Source organism: Rhinatrema bivittatum, chromosome 13 (assembly GCF_901001135.1).
Source record: "Rhinatrema bivittatum chromosome 13, aRhiBiv1.1, whole genome shotgun sequence".
Classification (NCBI taxonomy): Eukaryota; Metazoa; Chordata; class Amphibia; order Gymnophiona; family Rhinatrematidae; genus Rhinatrema; species Rhinatrema bivittatum.
The window spans coordinates 27,988,629-28,011,979 of NC_042627.1; the positions used below are offsets into that span (position 1 = coordinate 27,988,629).

The 23,351-nt window shown below is 40.9% G+C and overlaps 1 protein-coding gene across 1 annotated transcript in view; it reads right to left on the bottom strand.

The window, feature by feature from the left end:
* TLN2 (talin 2) overlaps positions 1–23,351 on the bottom strand; it is a 352,944-nt gene that overhangs the window by 106,697 nt on the left and 222,896 nt on the right. The window contains exons 36-39 of the mRNA XM_029574657.1: positions 18,697–18,878; positions 10,524–10,656; positions 6,677–6,778; positions 4,803–4,973 (exon numbers count right to left, since the gene is read on the bottom strand). Coding sequence (XP_029430517.1) covers positions 4,803–4,973; positions 6,677–6,778; positions 10,524–10,656; positions 18,697–18,878 — 588 coding nt within the window. The remainder of the gene's footprint in view (positions 1–4,802; positions 4,974–6,676; positions 6,779–10,523; positions 10,657–18,696; positions 18,879–23,351) is intronic.

A 23,351-nucleotide genomic window follows, 5' to 3' on the forward strand; every position in this document is an offset into this window, starting at 1 on the left:
TGAATCGCACACACGGAGAGTGGCCTGTTCGCCCGCACTCCCACGAACTTTACTGTATCGGCCCATATGTCTGTTATATATCTATGGATCCATAAGACTTCCAAATTTAAGGTTTTAAAAGTGTTGCTCGCACAAAAATGCCCATATACATGAGTATGTGGTCTGCGCATGACCAATGCTGATTTTAAAAAGCCATGATTTACATGTGTATACATGAGTGCTATACATGCTCCTTTCTGAGAAGAAGCAAGTCTGCAGATCTCGCGTTTTAGGGCTTAAACAACAGGGTGAGGGGTCTGGGTCAATTGGCGGGTGTGCAGGATGAAGAACCAGAGGGATCTGGAGGATGACCTCCAGAATGACTGGGCAAACTGGTGGACTAATTGGAAAAACTGGGAATGTCCCTGACGTGAGCATGTTTTAGGAAAAATCTTTACAAAGTTAACAAATACAACTTGTCAATTATAAACATTACTAACATAATGCAAAGCATAATTTCTAACAATTAAATATTATGGATCTTCCTCAAAAAGAACATTTCAGGTCACCCTCAACCCTTATTTCCCCCCTTTATCCCTCCTTTTTTTTTTCTTCCCAAGTGCGCGCATGATTTAAAGCTCTAGCTTTCTCTGCTCGCATGCCGATGTGTGTGTATATGAGCACATGCATGCTAATAAATTGCACTTGGCACAAAGAATATTAACTATTCATATGCAAACCATACTGCACCCACCAACCCAAGCATCAATTGACTTAATCCTGTGCAGTTGCTTCACACTCCCCTAGTAGGTGCATGGCTCAAACTGTTTAACAGAGGGATACCTTCAAAGTATATCCAAAATCTTAATCTGTCTAGAATTCAAACACTGGTGTAACTGGGCAGAAAGACTCATTAAAAACTCTTCAGTACTCCTTGCCATTGTCAGCAGCTTGAAAACAACTGCTTCATGTTGTTTTGGCCAAACAGTAAAGTAGCTGGCAAGTCTTTTTCCTTAAGTAGCTCAAAACTTATCCTGCCTTATGAACTGGCTCCAAATGCACACACAACAGCACATAGAAACATAGAAATGACGGCAGAAGAAGACCAAATGGCCCATCCAGTCTGCCCAGCAAGCTATGTACTTTTTTTTTTTCTCTGTCTCTTATACTTGTTACGCTTGGCTTCTAGTACTCTCTAGTTCTATTTCCCCTCCACCCCACTTTCAATGTAGAGAGCAGCGCTGAAACTGCATCCAAGTGAATATCCAGCTCAATTAGGCAACACCCCTGCCCCTGTCCACCCAGACTATGCAATCCACATACAGATCCTCCCTTCCTCATTCTCCCTGCTGTAGAAGCAGAGAGCTATGCGTTGAACGAAAAGTATTAGACTTTCTCCCCTGCCGTTGAAGCAGAGAGCTACGCTGGACATGCATTGAAAGTAAAGTATCTGCCCAGCTACACCTCGCTTCCCTGTGAATACAAATATTTTTTTTATTTTTTTTTTATTTTTCTTCCAAATTACCTCTTGCCGTTGAAGCCCAGAGCAATGATGGAGTCTCATCAACCGTGTGTATGTACACTGAACAAGGGTATTATCTCTAGGTAGTAGCCCCCATTTCCGCGAGCCACATTAACAAACAACAAATATTGAACAAGCCTAATAATTGGCAATACCTATAGCCTATGACCTCACCGGTAATTTTACATACTCTTATCCACCCCTGTTTTTTTTTTTTGGAGATGGCAGCCCTCCATCCTTCCGCTCCGTGAAGGTGGAACACCGACCACTGGCATCCCGCTCCGTGAATGCCTCTGTGGCCAGATGAATCTCATCTGGCCAAAATGACTCTGAACAAGCTCATCATGTGTAAAGTGATTTGCAAGCAAGCAGTTAATAGTATACTTGGATTTTCAGAAGGCGTTTGACAAAGTTCCTCATGAGAGGCTTCTAGGAAAAGTAAAAAGTCATGGGATAGGTGGTGATGTCCTTTCGTGGATTGCAAACTGGGTAAAAGACAGGAAACAGAGAGTAGGATTAAATGGACAATTTTCTCAGTGGAAGGGAGTGGGATAGTGGAGTGCCTCAGGGATCTGTATTGGGACCCTTACTTTTTAATATATTTATAAATGATCTGGAAAGAAATACGACAAGTGAGATAATCAAATTTGCAGATGACACAAAATTGTTCAGAGTAGTTAAATCACAAGCAGATTGTGATAAATTGCAGGAAGACCTTGTGAGACTGGAAAATTGGGCATCCAAATGGCAGATGAAATTTAATGTGGATAAGTGCAAGGTGATGCATATAGGGAAAAATAACCCATGCTATAATTACACAATGTTGGGTTCCATATTAGGTGCTACAACCCAAGAAAGGGATCTAGGTGTCATAGTGGATAACACATTGAAATCGTCGGTTCAGTGTGCTGCGGGAGTCAAAAAAGCAAACAGAATGTTGGGAATTATTAGGAAGGGAATGGTGAATAAAACAGAAAATGTCATAATGCCTCTGTATCGCTCCATGGTGAGACTGCACCTTGAATACTGGGTACAATTCTCGTTGCCACATCTCAAAAAAGATATAATTGCGATGGAGAAGGAACAGAGAAGGGCTACCAAAATGATAAGGGGAATGGAACAGCTCTCCTATGAGGAAAGACTAAAGAGGTTAGGACTTTTCAGCATGGAGAAGAGACGACTGAGGGGGGATATGATAGAGATGTTTAAAATCAAGAGAGGTCTAGAACGGGTAGATGTGAATCGGTTATTTACTCTTTCGGGTAGTAGAAAGACTAGGGGGCACTCCATGAAGTTAGCATGGGGCACATTTAAAACTAATCTGAGAAAGTTCTTTTTTACTCAGCGCACAATTAAACTCTGGAATTTGTTGCCAGAGGATGTGGTTAGTGCAGTTAGTATAGCTGTGTTTAAAAAAGGATTGGATAAGTTCTTGGAGGAGAAGTCCATTACCTGCTATTAAGTTCACTTAGAGAATAGCCACTGCCATTAGCAATGGTAACATGGAATAGACTTAGTTTTTGGGTACTTGCCAGGTTCTTATGGCCTGGATTGGCCACTGTTGGAAACGGGATGCTGGGCTTGATGGACCCTTGGTCTGACCCAGTATGGCATGTTCTTCTTAACCACAGCTCATCATCTGCAATATCAATTCTAACCTCTCACCAGGTATGCAGTGCTATCTGTCATACATGATAATGCAGTATCAAAATCACTATATAATGGGGTAGATTTTAAAAGGGTGTGCGCGCTACCCAGTGTGCACACATGTACACCCGATTTTATAAAGTTATAAAATCATGGGTTGGCGTGCGCAACGGGGTGCACAATTGTGCACGCCGAGCTGTGCTGCCTTACTCCGTTCCCTCCCCCCCCCTAGCCTGACCTTCCCACTCCTTCCCCTCCTAGCCCTACTCTAACTCCCCCAAAAGTTTTATCATACCTTTTGTGCCTGCCTCTGGCCCTGACCCCACCCCTCCCTTTTTACAAGCCCCGGGACCTACACGCGTCCCGGGGCTTTAATGTGCGTCGCCGGGCCTTTTTAAAATAGGCCTGACACGCGTAGGGCTTTTAAAATCCAGCCCAATGTGTTTAAAACTTCCACCCTGCTCAATGTGATCACTGTAAGAAATAGTGATATTAATATTAAGCAGTGGTGGAGCAGTCCTTCCTGGGTGGGCCCGTCATGTTACATTGCTTACCATATTCAAATCCTCCCTAAAAACACTCATCTCTTTCTGGGTGCTTTTAACACATTAACCTTGGTTCTCCCAGTCTATGGCAAGTTGGAGAGATTGCTGGGGACATGGTGGATTTTGAGACAGGCCTGCACCACTGAAGGGGAGTGGGGTAGGGGGAAGAGCATTAGACTATAAATGCCATGCTCAGTCAGACCAATGGTCCATTGAGCCCAGCATCCTGTGTCCAATAATGGCTAGTCCAGGTCATCTGGGAGTATCCAGCACATCCCAATGCCAAAGTACGTTTCATGTTGATCTCCCCAAGAATTTAGAGATAGAGAAACCAAAGTCTACCTGGCTAATAATTATTTATGGCCTTGTCCTCCAGTAACTTGTCCAAACCTTTTTAAAAACCAGTTATATTACTAGCCTTAGCCACATTTTCTGGCAACAAATTCCCTAGCTTATTGTGCGTTGACTGAAAAAATACTCTCTCCAATTTGTTTTAAATCTACTACCTGTTATTTTCATGGAGTGTCCCCTAGGCCTAGAACTATTTGACAGCGTAAGAAACCATTCCCTACTAACCTGTTCTATGTCATATCATTTTATAAACTATCATATAAACTTTGTCTCCAAGCTAAAGAGCTCTAACTTGTTTAGCCTTTCTTCATAAGGGAACCAAGCCATCCCTGGGATATCTATATCTATCCCTCTCTCTAAATTATTATTATTACTTTTTTAGGAAAAAATCATCCCTGCACAAGTAGTAAATCTTTTTCATAGGAATGAACACTCTACAATAAAAGATAATGGCATTAGGCTCCTATATTGTAGATGTAGGAGTAACATCAGAAAATATTTCTTCATGGAAATAGTAGTGGATACATGGAATGGTCTTCCAGGAAAAGTGGGGGGAGAAAAAGAAATTAGTAACTGAATTCAAAGTAGCATGGTATAAGCACACAGCATCCCCAGTTGCGAAGAAGTGAAGGGAAAACCAGAGATCAACTGGGATATATGGCATTGCACCAGGAATAAAATGGGGCATAGATCGTCATTTTGTATTTCGATAAAACGTTTCTAAGCTGACTTTTCATCATAAGGTGATAGCACCATACCTTAGGATTGCCTCCTCCTTCTTTGGCTGCATAGAGCATCTGCAGGGCAGATTCAGCCAAAGTCTTGGTTTGGTCTAACACAGTCATCTGCTGTTGGTGATCCAGGTTTTTGGAAACCACACCCACTGCAGCCAAAACCAAGGGTTCAAAGTACTTTGCCAGCTGAGTGACCTAAAAGGAGAGAAAAGAATAAAATGTCTCTGACCTACGTTCTTATATACAGTATATGAAAGAAAACAATTCACCTGTTCTTCCTGAGCATCTTCATTAGAAGCTACAATTTTTTTTATAGCAGTGTTTATAACATCACTCTTCCATGTTGTGTGGCTGTATTAGTGTGTAATTTTATGTTATTTTTATGAGAGAAAACAACAGTGAATATTTTATAATAGCAACACCACACTTCATGGTGTTGTCAATCCTGATATTAGCATTGCAAGATGAATCATAATACAGATGATATGTGATGGCAACCCTTGCCAAGCAATCTGTTGCTAAATGCCATTGCTTCAAGGAGAAGTGACAAAACATGTGCGCGATCAATATTTAAATGAAGGGTCACACTGCCAAAGAGGCACTAGGAACAAATGTGCGCCCCTAGTGCCTCCTTGGCAGTGGGTGCCTAGGAGAGGCGGCTGTCAGTGGATTAGGAAAAAGGAGGATACATTTTACAAGCGTTTGTTTTCTTAACCTGTGCACAGCCACGAGTTAGCAAAACTGACACTCGTTAATTGAGCATCCCTTTTCCTAACCTGACAGCACACTTTTTTTTTTACATTCTCATCTTTTTTGTTCCTCCGATTTAATATGGCCAGTATTTTCTGCTTTTCTGTACACTTTTTGGGCAGCTCAGAAATTAATGCCTGCAAACTCTGCCCCAATTTTTAAAGTGAAAGTACACATTTACTTTCATTTTGAAAACTGCCTAAGGAATAAAGTCCCCGCAGACACTGGCACCTGCTTGTTCTGCAGATACTTTTAAAAATGCAAAAGCACATGCCTTGTTGCAATTCCCGCCCCCAGGGACGACATCTCTAACTGCGGGTAAACGTATACGCATTGTGGAACTGTGTGCTGTACTTTTTACTCGCATAAAGGGTAGGCTATTAATTGCCCTCATTATGTTTTATTTAGCTTAACAATACAGTGTTTATTTAAATAAATACAAGCCAGATACAGTAATCATCTGGATGATGTTGAAAGCCAGCACTTGGTAATACTGCAGCCAGCTCCAGTATGATCCCTCCAAATCAAGGACCTCTCTGTCCACTTATATCTTCTATTTTTTCAGGCATGCTTAATGCAGTATATGAACCTTTTCCCCTGAATTGTTTTTAGTTTTCTCAAGTGGATATTTTTTTTTTGCTTCTCCTTTTATTTAGTGTGATTTAACATACATGCATATTTGTCCCACTCTCAGCTAATGGCGTGGTAAGGAAACAAAGTAATTTTCCCCTGCTAGTTTTAGTTACGGCATGCTAACAACTAAACATGTTCCACAAAATTCAGAATAACCACTGTATGTCATGTCTTATTTTTTAAGAACAGCTTAACGTTAACAATGCTTTTGCGGATAGCAGTGTGTTGCAGTTTTAATATTTTACTAAATAAAATATCTAATTGCAAAAAGTGACATACCATACAGGAGAACCTGTAACCTGAACGTAGTAAGAGTTCAGTCTGTTTCCCACGGAGGCAACAACAAAGACGGCTGGGGCCAGTGAAATTACACATTTAACACACTGCATCCTGATTACATAATGTCATGTTCTTCTTGCTTTACAGATGGACAACAGACTGTACAGAGATTAAGATGCATATTCTTTACTGAATATCCAAGATCATGATCATCCAAGATCATAAACTGGTGGTACCTTGTGTCCCAGCTGAGCTGCTTCTCCTCGAGCTGCAATAGTTATGGGATCGATAAGGTGTCCAATTTCCTGGACCACTGATGTCAACTGCTCCTGCAAAGCCTGATAAGAAAAAAAAATGACAGTCATTTCCAAAACACTGCATTCACTCTGCTGTGCTGTGTCACAAGATGGATTTAACCATCAAGGGCAAACTAAGGTGTGGTGTGTTACTGCTTATGTTAATTTAGAAAAAAAACAATGTACAGCGTAATCTACTGACTGAAGCAGGCAATTTCAGACTAATGATTGTGGCAATTTCAGACTATTCATTTTTTCAAGTGACAGTTTTCCTCTATATTTAAATGTGTTCAAGGTCAAATGCCACACACAATTCCCTACAGTATCCCATTTCTTTTCTGTTTAAATCAAATCTCCCCATCCCCTACCATTTCTGACAATAGCAATTCTAGTAGTCTGGCCCTGTACACGTGTCGGGTTTATGTAATCTGAATACGGATGTAATATATTTCTTTGTGTCTCTGTAAATCTGACATCCCATGGAGCAGTAAACATTAGAAGCGGTCTGAATAAAAGACAATACAAGCGAAACCCTTCCCTCCCCACCCCTGCCAAAGAACGTTACTCCTGCTATACATTTCAATAACAGCCTCATTTAGAAAATGGTCTGGGATGCTGACATAAGCCCCTGCCTTCTATTAAAATATATGTGATGTTGCTGATAGGGGAACGAAAGCTAGGACCAATTCGGAAGCTCCAGCAAAATGTTCTGGGCTATAATAGCACAAGTCAGGAAATTGGAACACACGCTTCTCTAAACCTGCTATCAAACAGAGGTTATTTCACTATAAAATTAAGATTCATACTAGTGTAAGGGCACATCAAAAATGAGGAGGGGGAAAAAAAGGCATGACCATGACCATGAGTAGACCCTCTCTCGGTACCTGGAACACACCCGTATCTCAGCCATGCACTTTGTACTACGGGTAAAATTACAAACACACAAACCCGGAGACACTGCACAAGTTAATGTGCGCACAGGTCCTCAACCACCAGAAAAAAGTGCAGAAAACAGGCATCCAATGAGAAAACCATTTTTAAGTATACTAGGGCAGAACTTTGGGTGGGATACCATAGGGACACATTAAAGAAATGAAATCAATCATCAGACCTCCCCAACATACAAATGTGCATCTTTTTTAAATTTTAGAATGTGACACACAAACATAGGAAATAATATATCTATCTATAAGGGACTGCTTAGTATCAGAGGGTGAACTAAAACCAGATATGGACTTTATATAAACCTGCTGTAGATGGCAGTGTCTGGCAGGCTGGGGCCAAAGGTTACTGTCCTTAGCATTGTGTGCGTCTTTGTGCCTCGTCCTGCCAGTTCTGTATTGTGTTGGGTCCTTCCTTCCATCTCTCCTCATTCTAGCCCTATGAGTTTGGGTTAGCTTTGGCTTGCATGGATTTCTCAGCTTTTACATTAATAATGTTAGGCTTCTTTATTTTTCCAGCGGGTTTTCTGTGCTGTTAATCTCTGTATCTCTTTTGTATAGTGCCATGATTAGGACACAATACAAAAACCATAAATAAAAAAAATAAGATTGAAGCATACTATATACAGCATGAACTTATTAGCAACCACATTATTTCTAACTGTCAAATCCCCACAAACTGCCAATCACTGCCTTCAGTGGTAAATAATTCAGGCTCGAATATTCCTGACTTATACTCATGAAACTGAGGAATGAAGCCAACAATGTGTGTCCCGAACCCCAGACAACACAAAATGAACCAAGCTTTGAAGAATGATTACACGTTTCCCTCTTATGGGATGGGCATTTAGATTTCTCACCTCAACAGGTGTAGCTGAATGACGCTCACAAGGTGGGAAGGTAACTTCTCTGAACTTCACAAATGAGGATTTTAAGTAGCGATGTCAGGAGACGTAAAATGGAGCGGTTGTAGCCCGGTAAGTTAAGACATTACCACTAAGGAAGCAGTAAGAGTAGTACGCTAACTTACCCCTGCGACCAATCAGGAATCCTTTTGTATATTCCATTTTATAGTAAATCAAACATTTTCACCCACACATCTGACCTGATAATCAGTTAAAATGGCTCCTCTCACCCACAATCCATGCCTGGTAGCTCTGCTATATTTCCTTTGTAAATGTTACGGGGGTGGACCCTTGGACTAAGACGAGGTTGACGCTACCTGCAGAAGGAGGTCCCCCAACAGGACCTTCACCAATACTAGCCTTCATTCCCTGCAGGTTGAGCCCCTGGGTACTGGGACCGGCTGGACTTAGGCGCAGGTCTCCGGGCGACGAATCCGAGGATGACGGCAGACTAGCAGAATCCAGAAGACAGGCTGAAGATCAGGGCAAGCAGCGAGCAGAAGAGTCCAGGTGGAGGCCAAAGGTCAGGGCAGGCGGCGAAGAGAGCAGAGTCCAGGAAACAGGCAGAAGATCAGGACAGGCAGCAGACAATCCGAGGTCAGAGGAATGTATTGAGGTCAAGCCAGAGAATCAGTCCAAGGGAAGGGAACACAGAGCCAGGAACGGAAGCAGGAACATGGAGCCAGGAACGGAAGCAGGAACACGAAGGAATAACAGGCACACAGAGCAACTCACTACTCAGAAGAGTTTGACCTGTTGCTGAGGCAAGAGTTGGGCAGCATAGGCTGCCTTAAATAGTCCTGGGGCTGACGTCATTATCCAGGGCCATGGGAAGTTTTCCCACTGCGGCCTCTTTAAGTTCCGGGGGAAGCTGCGCGCTCGCCTAGAGGGGACTGAGGCAGGCTGTGTGTCAGCGGCGTTGGCGCCCTGCCATGACGACAGAAACTGGCGATGGCGGCTCTGAAAGGCCGCGATAGGCTCAGCGGGGGGTAGGTGTGGCGGCCGCGGAGTCACACGGTCTGCCATCACAACAGTAAACTATTCTATTTAAAATCCATGCAGGATTTTTTTCCCCCCCAAAAATGAAAACACCGCAGTTTAACTGCTTGAAAGTCTTTGTTCTATATTTTAGAGGCTTATTTGTGTCACCATAACACAGCTGCATAGTTGGTTTAGGTTGAAAAAAGACCAGACGTCATCCTTTAGCTTTCTCCCCCATGTTCCATAGTTTACACCAGATAACATCGTTAGCCTGGTTAGCTGCAGGGGCGCATGCGTGCACTGAAAGTAATACTATCCGTGACTGACGTAGTCTGTAACCTTTCAATGAATGACTTTTCTTATTATCCACGAGTTTGGAAAAGACAGACAAAACCTTTCATGCTGTGTTTCTATCTCCCTCCTAATGGATGCGCTCAGAGTCTACAGCCCAGTTCTCTCACGGAGCAGATGTGGGTCAAGGCTGCTCTCTGAATGGAACCTACTAAATGGAAACTCAGAAAACCTAAAAGAAAGGCAGTAACATTTACGGCCAGACAGCATTTGCCAGAAGTCATCAAGTTAAAAATAACATTCATCTATTTATTATTTTGGGGGCAGCCAGTGCAGTATTTTACCCAAAATATCTTTAAAAAGCACTGGCTTCTGGTCATACTTTTTGATTTTCTTTTTTAAGTTATAAGTTTTTATGTTTCAAATCTGTTTATGAATATATACAAGAAAAACTAAACAGAACAAAAGTAAAATGAGAAAAGCATTGGTGTGATCTTTCTAATGCCTGCACTTTACAACTGTGTACAAACCCACCGTGATACCCCCCATCCCCTTCCCCGCACTTCCTGTGAACGTCTCGAGAAAAGATACACGTTTTTAAATTCAATTATAAAATAGCACTTACTGACCAGCAGCAAATTCTTTTATTTCTTTTCTCTAAATTGTTACCTCAATTGAGATGTCATCCCTCGTGGCCAGGTTCTGACTGACTGTTGCAAGGGAAGCCTGCTCAATATCCCTAATGCATTTGTTGATGCTGTCGATGGAATAATCACACTCTCTCTGGCCTGGAGCCTTATCCCTGCAAACAAGACCATGCTATGATAAGCCAACTCAAACTTTAATCTTGTTTGTTTTCTAGACATATCGCAGCACTCTCCGGAGATGCAATCTGGGGAAAAAAAGCACTCCATAACAACTACAAAAGGCTTTGGTTACAATTCCAAGGACAGCTTTTGGGCAGCATTTGACACATGACATATCCCAGCTGTTCATGGAGAAGTTCTCTAAAACTGAAGCCTTTTCCTAATGCCTCAGTAAGTACGTTTATTTTATTTTACATTTGAAAATGCTTTAAGGTGGCAGCATATGATTAGTCATGTCTGTGCAAATTACGGTAAAAGTCAAAATTAATTTATATAAAGCAAGTACAAATTAACTGCCCCAGATTCATCCAAGTTAAACTTTTGTTAAATATTAATTTTTTGTAATGTAAGGAGAGTCAATGTAAATATTAATCTATGACATAAAAATTCAGGTGCTGCAATTCAGCACTTCCATTCCATTATTTTATAATCTATCCTCAGAACATCAGAAGTCATGTAAATAACAAACCCAAGTGCCCTCAATTAATATTTATTGTATACAAGCATACAGATGCAGACCGACAGAGTAAGGCCACATGGTAATCACTTCAGCCTATAAACTTAAAAGAACATGGCATAATGTGATAAACTGTTCCATTCACAAGACTTTATCAGGTTTTCATGTATTTACTGTATGTTTCATGCCATAATGTGGTTACATTGTGTCACGGTTATTTTGGTAACTGCCAGTAATTGACAAACACTAAGACGAAATTGATCCATTAATGAGAGACCAGGTCACAGCTGTAACAGAAATATACATGATTCCAAAGGCAGGGTTTGATTAGTGATGTTCTTTGAAAAGTCTTTGCAATACTGACTGAAATTTTGACATCTGAATGACATGCCCACCACACATGGCTATTTGGGACTGTATCTTGACAGGTTCTCCAACATTTATGTGCATAAATCAAGGACCTACCAAAAACAATCCTATCCTGCCTAGTAAAAAATGTAAATGCCTCTCTACAAGGAGGACATTAAACTCATAAAAGTCAACCCAAGTCAGGCCTACACTGAAAAAGCCCCTCAAAATGTGCCTACCACCACTCAATATCAAAACCAACTACTACTGGCCAAACTCTTGGAGTCTATAGTCACCCGACAACTGTAAGTCTACCTTGAAGAGATAATCAAATTTCAGTATAGTATTCCTAGTAAATGACTGATTGATCAGTGAGTCAGGTCTCCTAATCTTCCTTGACCTTTCCGCTGCATTCAACATGGTCAACCACAAAATCATGCAGACTAGGCTGACATACCTAAGTATCTGGAGAAAAGCAGAAAGGTGAAATTTAATTTTACCTGTTAATTTCCTTTCCTCAAGTTCAGCTAGGCCAGTCCATGTGTATGGGAATTTTCCCTTCCACAGTTGCCAAAGACAGGGGGCACCTTTTTCTCATATGACACCACTTATAGTTATAAGGAAGGTGTGACTCTCTGCAATTGCCAGAAACCTTCTGTCAAAGCAAAAGTGGCCAACTACCCTATTCTTAATTTGGAATGAATATCCATAAACATGAATTACAAAATAAAGAAGCAGGAAGGAGTGAGGAAGTCAGAAAGAAAGATTAAGTAATGTTATCTAGGCACTTCTGTTGACTGAGGAATCTGTCAGTCTTGGCATTTGCTCAAATGGCCCATCAAGTTTATTGCTGGTGGCCCCTACTGGTGTACTATCATCCAAAATGCTTCTTAGCCAAGTTCCCATTCTCTGGCATCCAGCCAATTTGGGCTGAGGAAGTTGGCTTTAACGTTCTCAATTCCAGTGATGTGGATAGCAAAACTTAGGTTTAGTTCTGCCCACCTGAACTGAAGGCCTACTTCTGACCGACTGAGTGCCCCATTGTTTGTACACATATGCTACTGCTGTGGCATGGTCTGACAAGATCCTTGTACTCTGATTGATGGCAGGAAAAATAGAAGGACTCATCTGATATCCTTGTTTCCAATTTGTTTATTGACCATGTTGCTGCTGACTTCAATCACGGACCCTGTGCAACCTGACCTTGGAAATGGGCTCCCCAACCCACTGTACTGGCATCCATGGTTAGGGTAATTCAGGAGGGAGGATCTAGGTCCATACCCTTCAAAAGGCTGGATGACTCTGAGCACCATCCCAGGCTTCTTCTTACTGCTGGAAGTAGGAGAAGACATGATTCGTAGCCTTGAGACTTGGAAGACCACCACATCAAGAGAGACCTGTTACAAGAGTGGCACTTATGGGCTCTTGAACATGGGACTAGATCTATTGTGGCCAACTTCAGGCCCAAAAGATGGTGGTTGATCCAAACTCTGGGTGCCTTTTGAGCTCAGAACTCCTATACCTGTGCTATCCATATGACAATTTTCTTTGGGGTGAGGGAAACCCTTTCCTCCTCTACTGTACTGAAGAGGGCCCCATGAAATTCCCAGGACTGAGTAGGGTACAGACTGCTTTTTGTGTAGTTTACCACCCAGCCTAACTGTTCCAATATCCACAGGATAGTGTTTTGAGGCCTGCTGGTTTTCCTGGAAAGACATGGCTCTGAAAAGCCAGTTGTCTAGTCAGGGTGTTTCAATATCCCTTGCTTGAGAAGTGTGGCTGCCAAAATGACCACTACCCTGCTGAAATCAGTAAGACAATTGCAAGATTGAAAGGAAGGACATGGAATTGAAAATGCTCATTCAAAACACATAATTGCAGAAGATTTTGGTGAGTGTCTCCTATTGGAATATGGAAATAAGTTTCCGCCAGATCCAAGGATGCTAGGAACTCTCCTTTTCTTACTGACATGATGACAAAACTGAGAGTCTCCATTCAAAAATAAAGTATCTGGAGACACTTGTTGACTTTTTAGGTCTAGAACTGGATCGAAGGAACAATTCCTCTTTGGGACAACAAAACAGATTGAATATGTACCAAGTCCCTGTTTCCCTGAGAGAACTGTGACTATTGCTGCAAATTTTGTAACTTTGTTAATGCGGCTCTTATTTTATTTATTTAACATTTTTATAGACCAACATTCATTGGGAACATCACATCGGTTTACACAGAACAAAAAGCAGCAAAAGGCTTTACAGGGAACTGGAATTTAAACAGCTAAGAACTAAAATTTAGAACAGGAACTGAGTGAGAAGATTGTCAAACAATTTAGGGTATATATAGTATCAAATATTTACAGTAAAAGGACATAGCATTTCTAAGGATGGGTTGGGTTTAAGGGAAGGGTATGTTGAGGGGTCAGGCGCTTTCAATGAGATAAAATGAAGAGGGCATTTATATAGAATAACTATGCAGCGAATGGCTTTACAGGGAAAATGGTAATTAACCAGTTTAGAACTAAAATTAGGAGCATTAGCTATGTAAAAGTTTGTCCTACAATTCAAGTTATATACAGTATGCAGATATTTACAGTAAGAAGGGAAATATTATTACTCTTCAATCAATATAGAGGCTCTTATTGCCTCTATCTTGATTAGAGAGTAATAGGGGAGGCCATAAATACCTTGGTAACAGGACAACCGTTCCAGGGAATAGACCTTCTGGATGACATCTAAGACCCATTGGTCTGAATTATGTGGGTCCATTCCATGTAGAATTCTTGGAGGTATCTCCTCACCAGTAATATATAAAAGAGCAGGAGCAAAGAAAGCTGACTTAAAGGGGGACAGAGAGAGAGGGAGAGAGAGAAAGAGAGCACGCACGCGAGGGTTACAGCTCCTATTCCCTACTTCTAACCCCATCTCCACTGCCCAAACAGGAGGCAGTAGGTGAGGGGAAATATCCCTACAAGGGTTGATCTACCAGACGCCTAAGAGCTGAGGGCAAGCTCAACCAGAAAAACTTTTTTTTTTGTTGTTTTAAATATTCAGATTTTTTCCAATTTTAAATTCTGGGCTAATACTGTGAGAAGAAACTCCTAAGTGTTGTTGCTCCAGGACCCAGTAGGATCAACTAGGCTGAGGACTAACCAGGCCCCTGGGAGCTGATCTAGAGGCTTTCCTCACTGGTCTGCATCTGCTGGAGGACACAGACTCCTGTCAACTGCCAAGAGCCACATGGAAAAATGGTGTGTCCTCTGTCTCTGTCAGCTGTGGAGGGGAAAATTCCTCTATCTAAGGACTGATCTAGCAGGAAGATAAGGAAGCTGGTTTGAGTCATTCCTCACCAGCAAAATCCAAGAAACAACCTGGAATGCAGGGTCATCCAAACCCTGGGTCCCTGAAATGTGGTACACCCCAAGGCTTTCCACTATCACCCATCTTATTCAGAGGATACTTCAGGCCCCTCACAACCACTGCAATGAGATTTGGACTTATCTATGTGGCTGACATTCAAATCCTCATGCTAACATCAGACACCTTGGAAAAAAAAACACAGTAGCCTTAAAAAAGGTTTCTAAAAAAAGATAGCATTTTGGATAACTAATAAATGACTTCTGATAAACAGGGACAAAACAGATCTCCACAATCCAAACGCCCCCTGCTTGCCTTAGACCAGAGCTTCTTAAACGTTTAGCTAATGTGACCCCATTTTAGCAGCTGAAAATTCACATGACCCCAGAAGATGACTAAAACAAACAGGGGTGTGGGTCCCCCTCCAACAATCACTTCACTTTTACCTTCCCATATTCAAGCTGCTCTTCTCGCTCAGCCTTCACCCTCTTTAGTCAATCTTTTCTTTCCACCTCTACCCCTCCAAAGAAACTCCTCTCTTAACCTCCTCCCCCAGCAATCTCCCTCTCTCAATTTTTACCCTTTCAGTTGATCTCATATTGCCCCCTCCAGCCCACTCTCTCTCACCCCTTCAGTCCTTTTTTCAACCCTCACCTGATCCTCTCACCCCAAGCCTTTCTTATAACCTCCAACTGATCCTGTCATCCTTTCCCTCTCCCTCTCCCTCCATCCCCATTCCCTCCTTACTCTCATTCCCATTCCCACCACTTTCCCCACCAGCTCCTTTCATACTTCTCCTGGTTTATCTTCTTTCATCCTCCCACAACCAGTCCCTCTCTAGCTGATCCAACCCTCAAACCTCTCCTAACAGCCCCTTCTCCAAATATCCCCTGGACCAGAGTCAGTGGCAATATTTTCCTTTTGGTCTTTTGGGCCATAGGTTGATGACAACAGAGCGCAGGCTGTTGAGAGGGGAAACATTTCTCTTGGGGAGGTTCAGTGGTGGATGAGGAGAAAGGTCCACTGGCAATCTCCACTGGCCTGATGCATTATCAGCCCCCCTCCCCGCCTGACTGTGATCTGCAAGCATCAGCATCATCAGCATTAGTAATGAAAGTCAGCATGGGCCAGTGCAAGATCAAAGGCCCTGCAGCAGCCTGGATTCCAACTCATGCAAGGCTTCCACAAAAGGATGGGGCCAATGGGGGGCCTTTGATTACATGCTAGCACACAGGCCCCATGCTGCTTTCCACTACTAATACTTGTGCCTAAAGAATGTTGCCATTTGAAGCACTTGTTACCCAACCTGAAGATTTTATGACCCCATTTGGGGTCCTGACCCATAGTTTGGGAAGTCCTACAGACGATATCACCCTAGACCCATAACAGGGTATTAGCAGCACTGAAAGTGTTTTAAATGGTGATGATATTATTTTAATTGATCAATTGTATATTGATTATTTGTTCTGTTGTAAACTGCTGTGACCAGAATTCTGTTTGCGTGAAAAAGAAAAGTTGGGAAATAAATAAATACAAAAAACGGGAGGCAGAGTCTGGGAGTCATCCTGGACTCTGCACAGGCCTTGGAAAACCAGATAATAGCAGTGACAAAGAAAGCATTCTGGTATCTCTGAATGGTGGTGGTGAAGCAACTATGCCCCTTCCTGCTACCAACTGACCTTACTGTTTGCACACACAGACTATTGCAAGGTCATCTACACAGAACAAAACAAATGACCAAACTACAAGTGCTCCAAAATGCCACTGCCAGAAAATTCACAAGCAGCAACAAATGGAAAACATGCTTTACATCTCTTAGTCACCCTCCATAGGCTTCCCATTTCACTACCTATCAAATTTAATGTCTTATCACTCACATTCAAATCATTGAAAAACTTTGGCCCTGAATATCTGTCTAGAAAGGTAAAAAGGGTATTGTCCAATAAGAAACCTTCATTCAATTCAACAAAAACAGCTAAGCAGCCTGCCCTTTAAATGATTCAACTAAAAAACAAAATCTAGATTTAGAGCTCTCAGAGGTGTGACACTCAATCCAAAGAATGCACTTTCCCTAATCTGCAAGGAATCAATGACTACCTAGACTTCAGGCGCCAACTGAAAACATGGCTGTTTAGTCAACAGAATGATGCCATCTGTAACTTACCCCCTCCCCGCCCCCCTGGTTTGGTATTGGCTAATCACAAAGAAACTGAAAACAAGGAACCAGGGACTCAAAAAACTGATATACCTATAAACCATGCTACATGGAAATTTGCAAGCAACGCAATGCTTCCCTATTCGCTTTGTAATGTATCTCATTATAATGTAACCCTCTATTTGACCTAACCTACCACAATGTAATGTAATCTCTTTTAATGTAATACCTCAACTTTTGACCTAATCTACCTTACTGTAATGTACCTCACTATAAACTACCTCCAAGTAATGTAACCTCCTAACTCTGGTCTAAGCTACCACATTGTAATTCGCCTCAAAGTGGCCTTGTAATGTAATACAATTATCTCCAATTTTTGACCTGATCTACCACACTGTAACCCACTTTGAAGCAGCTGACCAGCCATAAGAGTAGACTAGAAATATTAAATTAAATTAGGTTCAGAAGTAACTTTACTGGGGACATACGAGTTAACTAAGTTTTGTAAAATAAAATTCTGGTTGGCCTGAATTACTTTATTCCTCAAGAAAGAAATGAAGGACTAGGTCACGGAACAATGAGCTGCTTTGTTTCGTCAAAGACCTCAGCATGCAATAGCATTTAATGATTTGACTACTGTGTCCCTTTCTCAAAGAAGGAAGAAGGACGTGCTACACAATGGAGCTGTTGTAATGTTTTATTAATATGGATAGTAAGAGTTCAGTAGTCACCAGTTTCATTATGTGATCAGAGCAGCATAAGTAAAGCAGATTAAGTAATTTTGATATGGTGGGTTTGACCAAGTTATTATCCAAAACATTATGAAAGACAACTATCTAAAAATAAGTTTACAAAAGTTCAACCAAACATTTCCTTATATATTAAGAAATATTTTCTGAAAAATTTACTTCAAATAGAATTAAAAAAAATGAACTATTTTAATGCAATTTGGTCTCGGATTTTTAAAAAAATTGTATTATCTATTGCAGAAAAAACTCTAGGCACATAGCTAAAGTTTTTTTCCATCATACAGTCAAAATGAACTATCATACCTATTGACATGGTTCAGCATAAATTTATAAAAGGTCAAAAAGCATGACCAGTTCAAACCATGCAAGCATTCTGCATTCACACCACTTAAATTGTGGAAAAACTGCTAACTCAAATTATTAGAATTGCTTGTTATTTTTAAAAGATTTATACATTTATTTTATGTTCCACTTTTTCAGACACTTTTTCAGACACATTCAGGTACTAAACTTCCCTATCCCCAGGAGGTTTAGAATCTAAATTTATATCCGAGGTGATGGAGGGTGAAGTGACGTGCCCAAGGTCACAAGATTTGAACCCTAGGCTACTCTGACAGCAAAGAACAAAAACAACAAACAAATTCATAATGTTAAACAGGAATGAAAAGCATATAGCAACATGGAAGATTTGTTAACAAAAACGAACAAACAAAAGAATGCTGCTGAATGAGATATCAGAAATACACTTTCTTTTCTTTGTAATTAAGTTTACTTCAGTACACAGTCATTATCAGTAACAAGCACTGAGAGGGAAAATCAGGGATATGTGCTTTTGGTCTACTTTTTACACTATTTAGAACTGAGCCAATTCCATTACATTTGCAAACAAAAAGTTTTAATTGTGGAGCACCTACCTAATAGATGTTATAAGGCTCTTAATAGAGTCAGAAACTATTCGAGAGTGGCCGGCCAGTGTGGACCACGTGGGCGGGTCTTTTGGATTAATAGCCAATGAGCGAGCAGTTCTGATTAATGACGACGAGCTCTCCAGCATGGTCTTGGCAGAAATAAGAATTGGCTCCTGCGCTTGAGTTCCCTATTTATGAAAATGCAAGAAGAAAAAACAGTTCTCCTTAATGAGGCTGTGTGCGAACTGTAGGGTTAATTTATTAATTGATGTACCTGGAAGCCTTTTTCATCAAGAAAAATTGCCACTATTTTTTGGTTAGTGAAACAAAAAAAAAAAAAAAAAAATTCGCTCTCTTGTGAATTCATGTAAAAATAAATATTCATGTAGCAACACAACTACTTATGTTTCTATATAGTGCATACATCTAAAGCATTTTATGAACAGATGGAACGTTATTCAAATTTCAATCATTTCTCATTTTAGTTACCCCAAAAAGGAGGACAGGATGTTGAGCATGCTAGAATTTGATCCTAAGAACCCCTAGGTGTGGAGCGATGGCAGTCAGCAGAACTTTTCCTGCATTTCTTTTGCATGGTCCTCATGCAGTAAACACAAAGTCCAGTTTTCACTGTTCTAACTTCAGTAACTGAAGGAACCCAGTTTGTGCTGAGGTATCACATTAAGGGGCTTATGTACTAAGTATTTATTTTTCCCCCCAGATACAAAATAGGAAAAAATTCCAAAGTACATCTGGCCCTAATTTACTAGTACAATTACTACAGATGGAAGAACAGATACTAAAGAAAATAACCTTACTCAGCCAGTACAGCAAAGCTGCCTACTGTAACAGGTGTAGAGATAGCCATTCACCAGTCACAAATATGGTCATGTGACTGCACTTTGCACCACAGGGATTCTTCCAGTGTAAAAACCTCTCACTGCTCACATGTCATGATTCTTGGGCTGCCATAACCCCTTTAAGGTACATATATAATAGATTTGATTGGAGAGAAAGCTCTAGAGGGAAGAAAGGACAGATCATGTGACTGGTGAGCTGCTGTCTTCAGAGAACACTTATTACAAGCAAGCACCTTTGATTTCCCTGAAGATAAATGATTTGCATTAATCACACAACTCCCCAGCTAAGGAAACAGCAATAAAAACTGCCGATGGACAATAAATCACTTCTTTGCTGGGAAAAATCTTTTTTAGTTTTGTAAATTTTTTTTTAAACAGAGGAAATAACCCAAAATTGCAAAATCTCTCTCAGGAGGGATGGAGTTAGGCTCTACTATTCAAAAAGATTGTGAAGAAAGGGCCGTCCACACTCACTATCCTAGAAAATAATGGAATATGAATATGTGGACTGAATTCCAGGTTGCAGCCTTGCAAATCTCTTCAATGGAGGTAGTTCCAATGTGGACAACTGACATTACCATGGCCCTAGTATTATGGGCCTTGACATGCTCCTCTATAATTGGATCTACCTGGGCATAGCAGAAGGAAATGCAAAGTTATCCAATTAGAAATGGTATGTTTTATCACCGCATTCCCAGGTCTATTAGGGTCAAAAGAAATGAAAAGATGGGTGGACTTTTTATAGAACTGGAGCCTGTTTCAAGAAGAAGGAAATAGTTCTCTTGCAAGCACATTTTCAAGTTGTAACCTATACCACTCATAGTTGTTATCGTGCCTATATGTAAACCGTTGTGATGGTTCTCCAACTTAACGACGGTATAGAAGAGTTTTTAAATAAATAAAATAAATAAATAAATCCAGGAAACTAAGGGCCTTTTCACCTTTATAGGCTTAGGAAAATGTTAGATTTCATTTTTCCAATGTCACTTTAGGCAGAAACTTAGAATACATGCAGAGCACCACTCCAAGATAAAATCTGTATAAAGTAGGCCTAGAGCTCACTGACTCTGCAGGTTGAAGTAACCACCACAAAAATTCTCACCTTCCAGGTCAGGTACTTGAGCTCCCATGAATCTAGAAGCTTGAATGAGGCTTGCTCCATATTAATATGACAACGATAAGCTGAACAGACATGGGTTTCTTTCTACATGCTAGTGATAATCATGCTGCACTGACATGAACCGTGACAGAGCTGGTTTTGAGGTCAGACTCTGAAAGATGCAGAAGGCATTTAAACATTTTTATGGGCCATGAGAAGGGATCTAATGCCTTACCCTCACAACAGACGGCAAATTTCTTCCATTTAAAACCATAACGTCTTCTGGTAGACTCCCTTCTAGAAGTTGGAATGATTTCAGACACTTGCTTAGATAAACTGAGGGATTTTATTCTATCCCCTCATAGCATCCAGGCTATGAGAATCAGAGACTGGATTGCTAGGGAGAAGCAATATTCCTTGGTTTCAGGTGGTCAGAGCTGAGCAAGTTCCCAACTTGACTGGTTTCCTCAGGGACAAATCCAAAAGAGTTGCTATAAGGATCATTGAGTTTTACTAAGGTTGTCATCACCAGGGTTATGGAAGGATATGTGTACAGGTCCTCCAGTGAAGGGAATACTGCTAACCTGCCTTCTGATCTCCTTTTTGAGCAGAAAATGTGCACCTTCAGGGGTTCCCCACTTAAGAAAGTGTCAGTTTGCTACACCCCAATCCAAGAACCACTTGTGAGGTCTAGCTGTCAACTTTCTTCTAGGATATTGTCTGTTTCTCAGGTACATGGCTTTTAGGGTCATCATGTGAGAAATGGCCCAGTTCCACACCTTGACAGACTCCTGACACAAGAGGAAGGAAGTCTGTTCTTTTCTGTTTGTTCAGGCAGAACAGAATTATTTGGTTTGCCTGTTTGAACTATGCTGATTTTGTTGGCAATCTGATTTCTGAAAGCCTTTAAAGCATTCCTGCCTTTATCTCCAGTAATTTAACATAGAAACATGATGGCAGAAAGACTATGGTCCCTCTTGTCAGCCCATCACACAACTGCTCAGCTCTACAATTCCCACTAATCCCTGCACTTGTCCATGTTTTCTGAATTCAGATACTGGCCTTAACTCCACCACCTACACTGGGAGGCTGCTCTATGCATTTACTACCCTTTCTGTAAAGGAATACTTCCTTATATTAATCATCAGACTATGCCCTTTCACTCTCATCCCATGACTTCTCATTCTAGAATCGTGTTTCTATTGAAAGAGATCCGCCTCCTGTGCAATGATCTCTTGGAGATATTTAAATGCCTCTATTACATCTCTCCTATCCCAACTTCCTCTGGAGTACATATGTTTAGATCTTTACGTCTACCCCCATATGCCTACTTTAAAAGACCACTGCCCATTTCAGAAATTATCTTCTGGATAGATTCCATCCTGTTTATAACCTTTTGAGGTTATGATTCTAGAATTATTCATAATATTCTATCCTGGCAGGACTGACCTTACCTCCACCACATACACCTATACCGTTCCATGCAGGGGGTAAGCTGCATGGAGCAGCAGTTACTACCATAAGAAACTTGCTGGGCAGACTAGAAGGACCATTTGGTCTTTATCGGCCATTATTTCTATGTTATTTATTTGTTAATATTTCTATACTGCTATTCAGTCAAGTCATCATGGCGGTCTACATATTTTCAAAGAATAAAAAAATACATAAATAAATATAGCCTAAATAAAACAAATATATTAAAATACAGTATGCTAAATAAACAAGATAAAATACAGTATACTAAAATTATTCATAAGAAAATACAATAAATAAGATGAGATAAAAGAATCAAATAGAAGAGTTCTTTGCCTATTTTTCTTCCAGGTTCTTAAAAGCAATACCAAACAGCCAAGTTTTAAGGTTTTTTTCCCTAAACACTTTTACATCTGCTTGTAATCTCAGTTCCGCTGGGAGTGAGTTCCAGAGTCTCAGGCCTGCTATTGAAACAGCTCTGTCCCTCACTTGACTTAAATGATCTTAATTTACAGATAGCACTGTAAGCAAACCCTTATTTGCCGAACGCAGGTTCCTTTGTGGTGTATGTAAATGAACCACTGCTTTCAGCCAATCTCTCTGGACACCATATATCATTTTATGTATAATACACAATACTTTAAATTGTATTTGAAATTCAATGGGAAGCCAATGTTACTATGACTTATACAGAGACAATATCACCTCTTTTTCCCTGCAGATTCATTCCTCTCTCGATGCAACTAAGCATCTTTCCGGCTTTTACCATCACCATATCCATCTGTTTGGCCACCTTGAGATCATTAGATTTGATCATTCCCAGATCCTGCTCTTGTTTCACTCCTTAAAATGTAATAACTCCCTTGAGTTTTTGCAGCTCGAATGCATGCCTTTGCATTTTTTTACATTAAATTTTAGCTTTTAGACTCAAGACAATTCCTCAAGCTTCACTAGATTCCTCCTCATGGGTGAGGCACTGGGTACAAAGCCATTGTAGGAAAGCCAGGAAGGAAACATCTGTACTAAGATAAATTGATGAGGAAGGATGTGAAAGGGTAAACCTCAGATAAAATTGGAATGGGAGAACCTCCAAGACAGGGAGGCTCATCTGACAGATGATCTCAGGGAGCCCCAACTGGCCCAATGTCACTGGAACATCTGGCTTCATTGGACATCTCGTGCAAAGATTTGCCACAGGAATTACATGAACTGTGGGAACCATAAAGCCT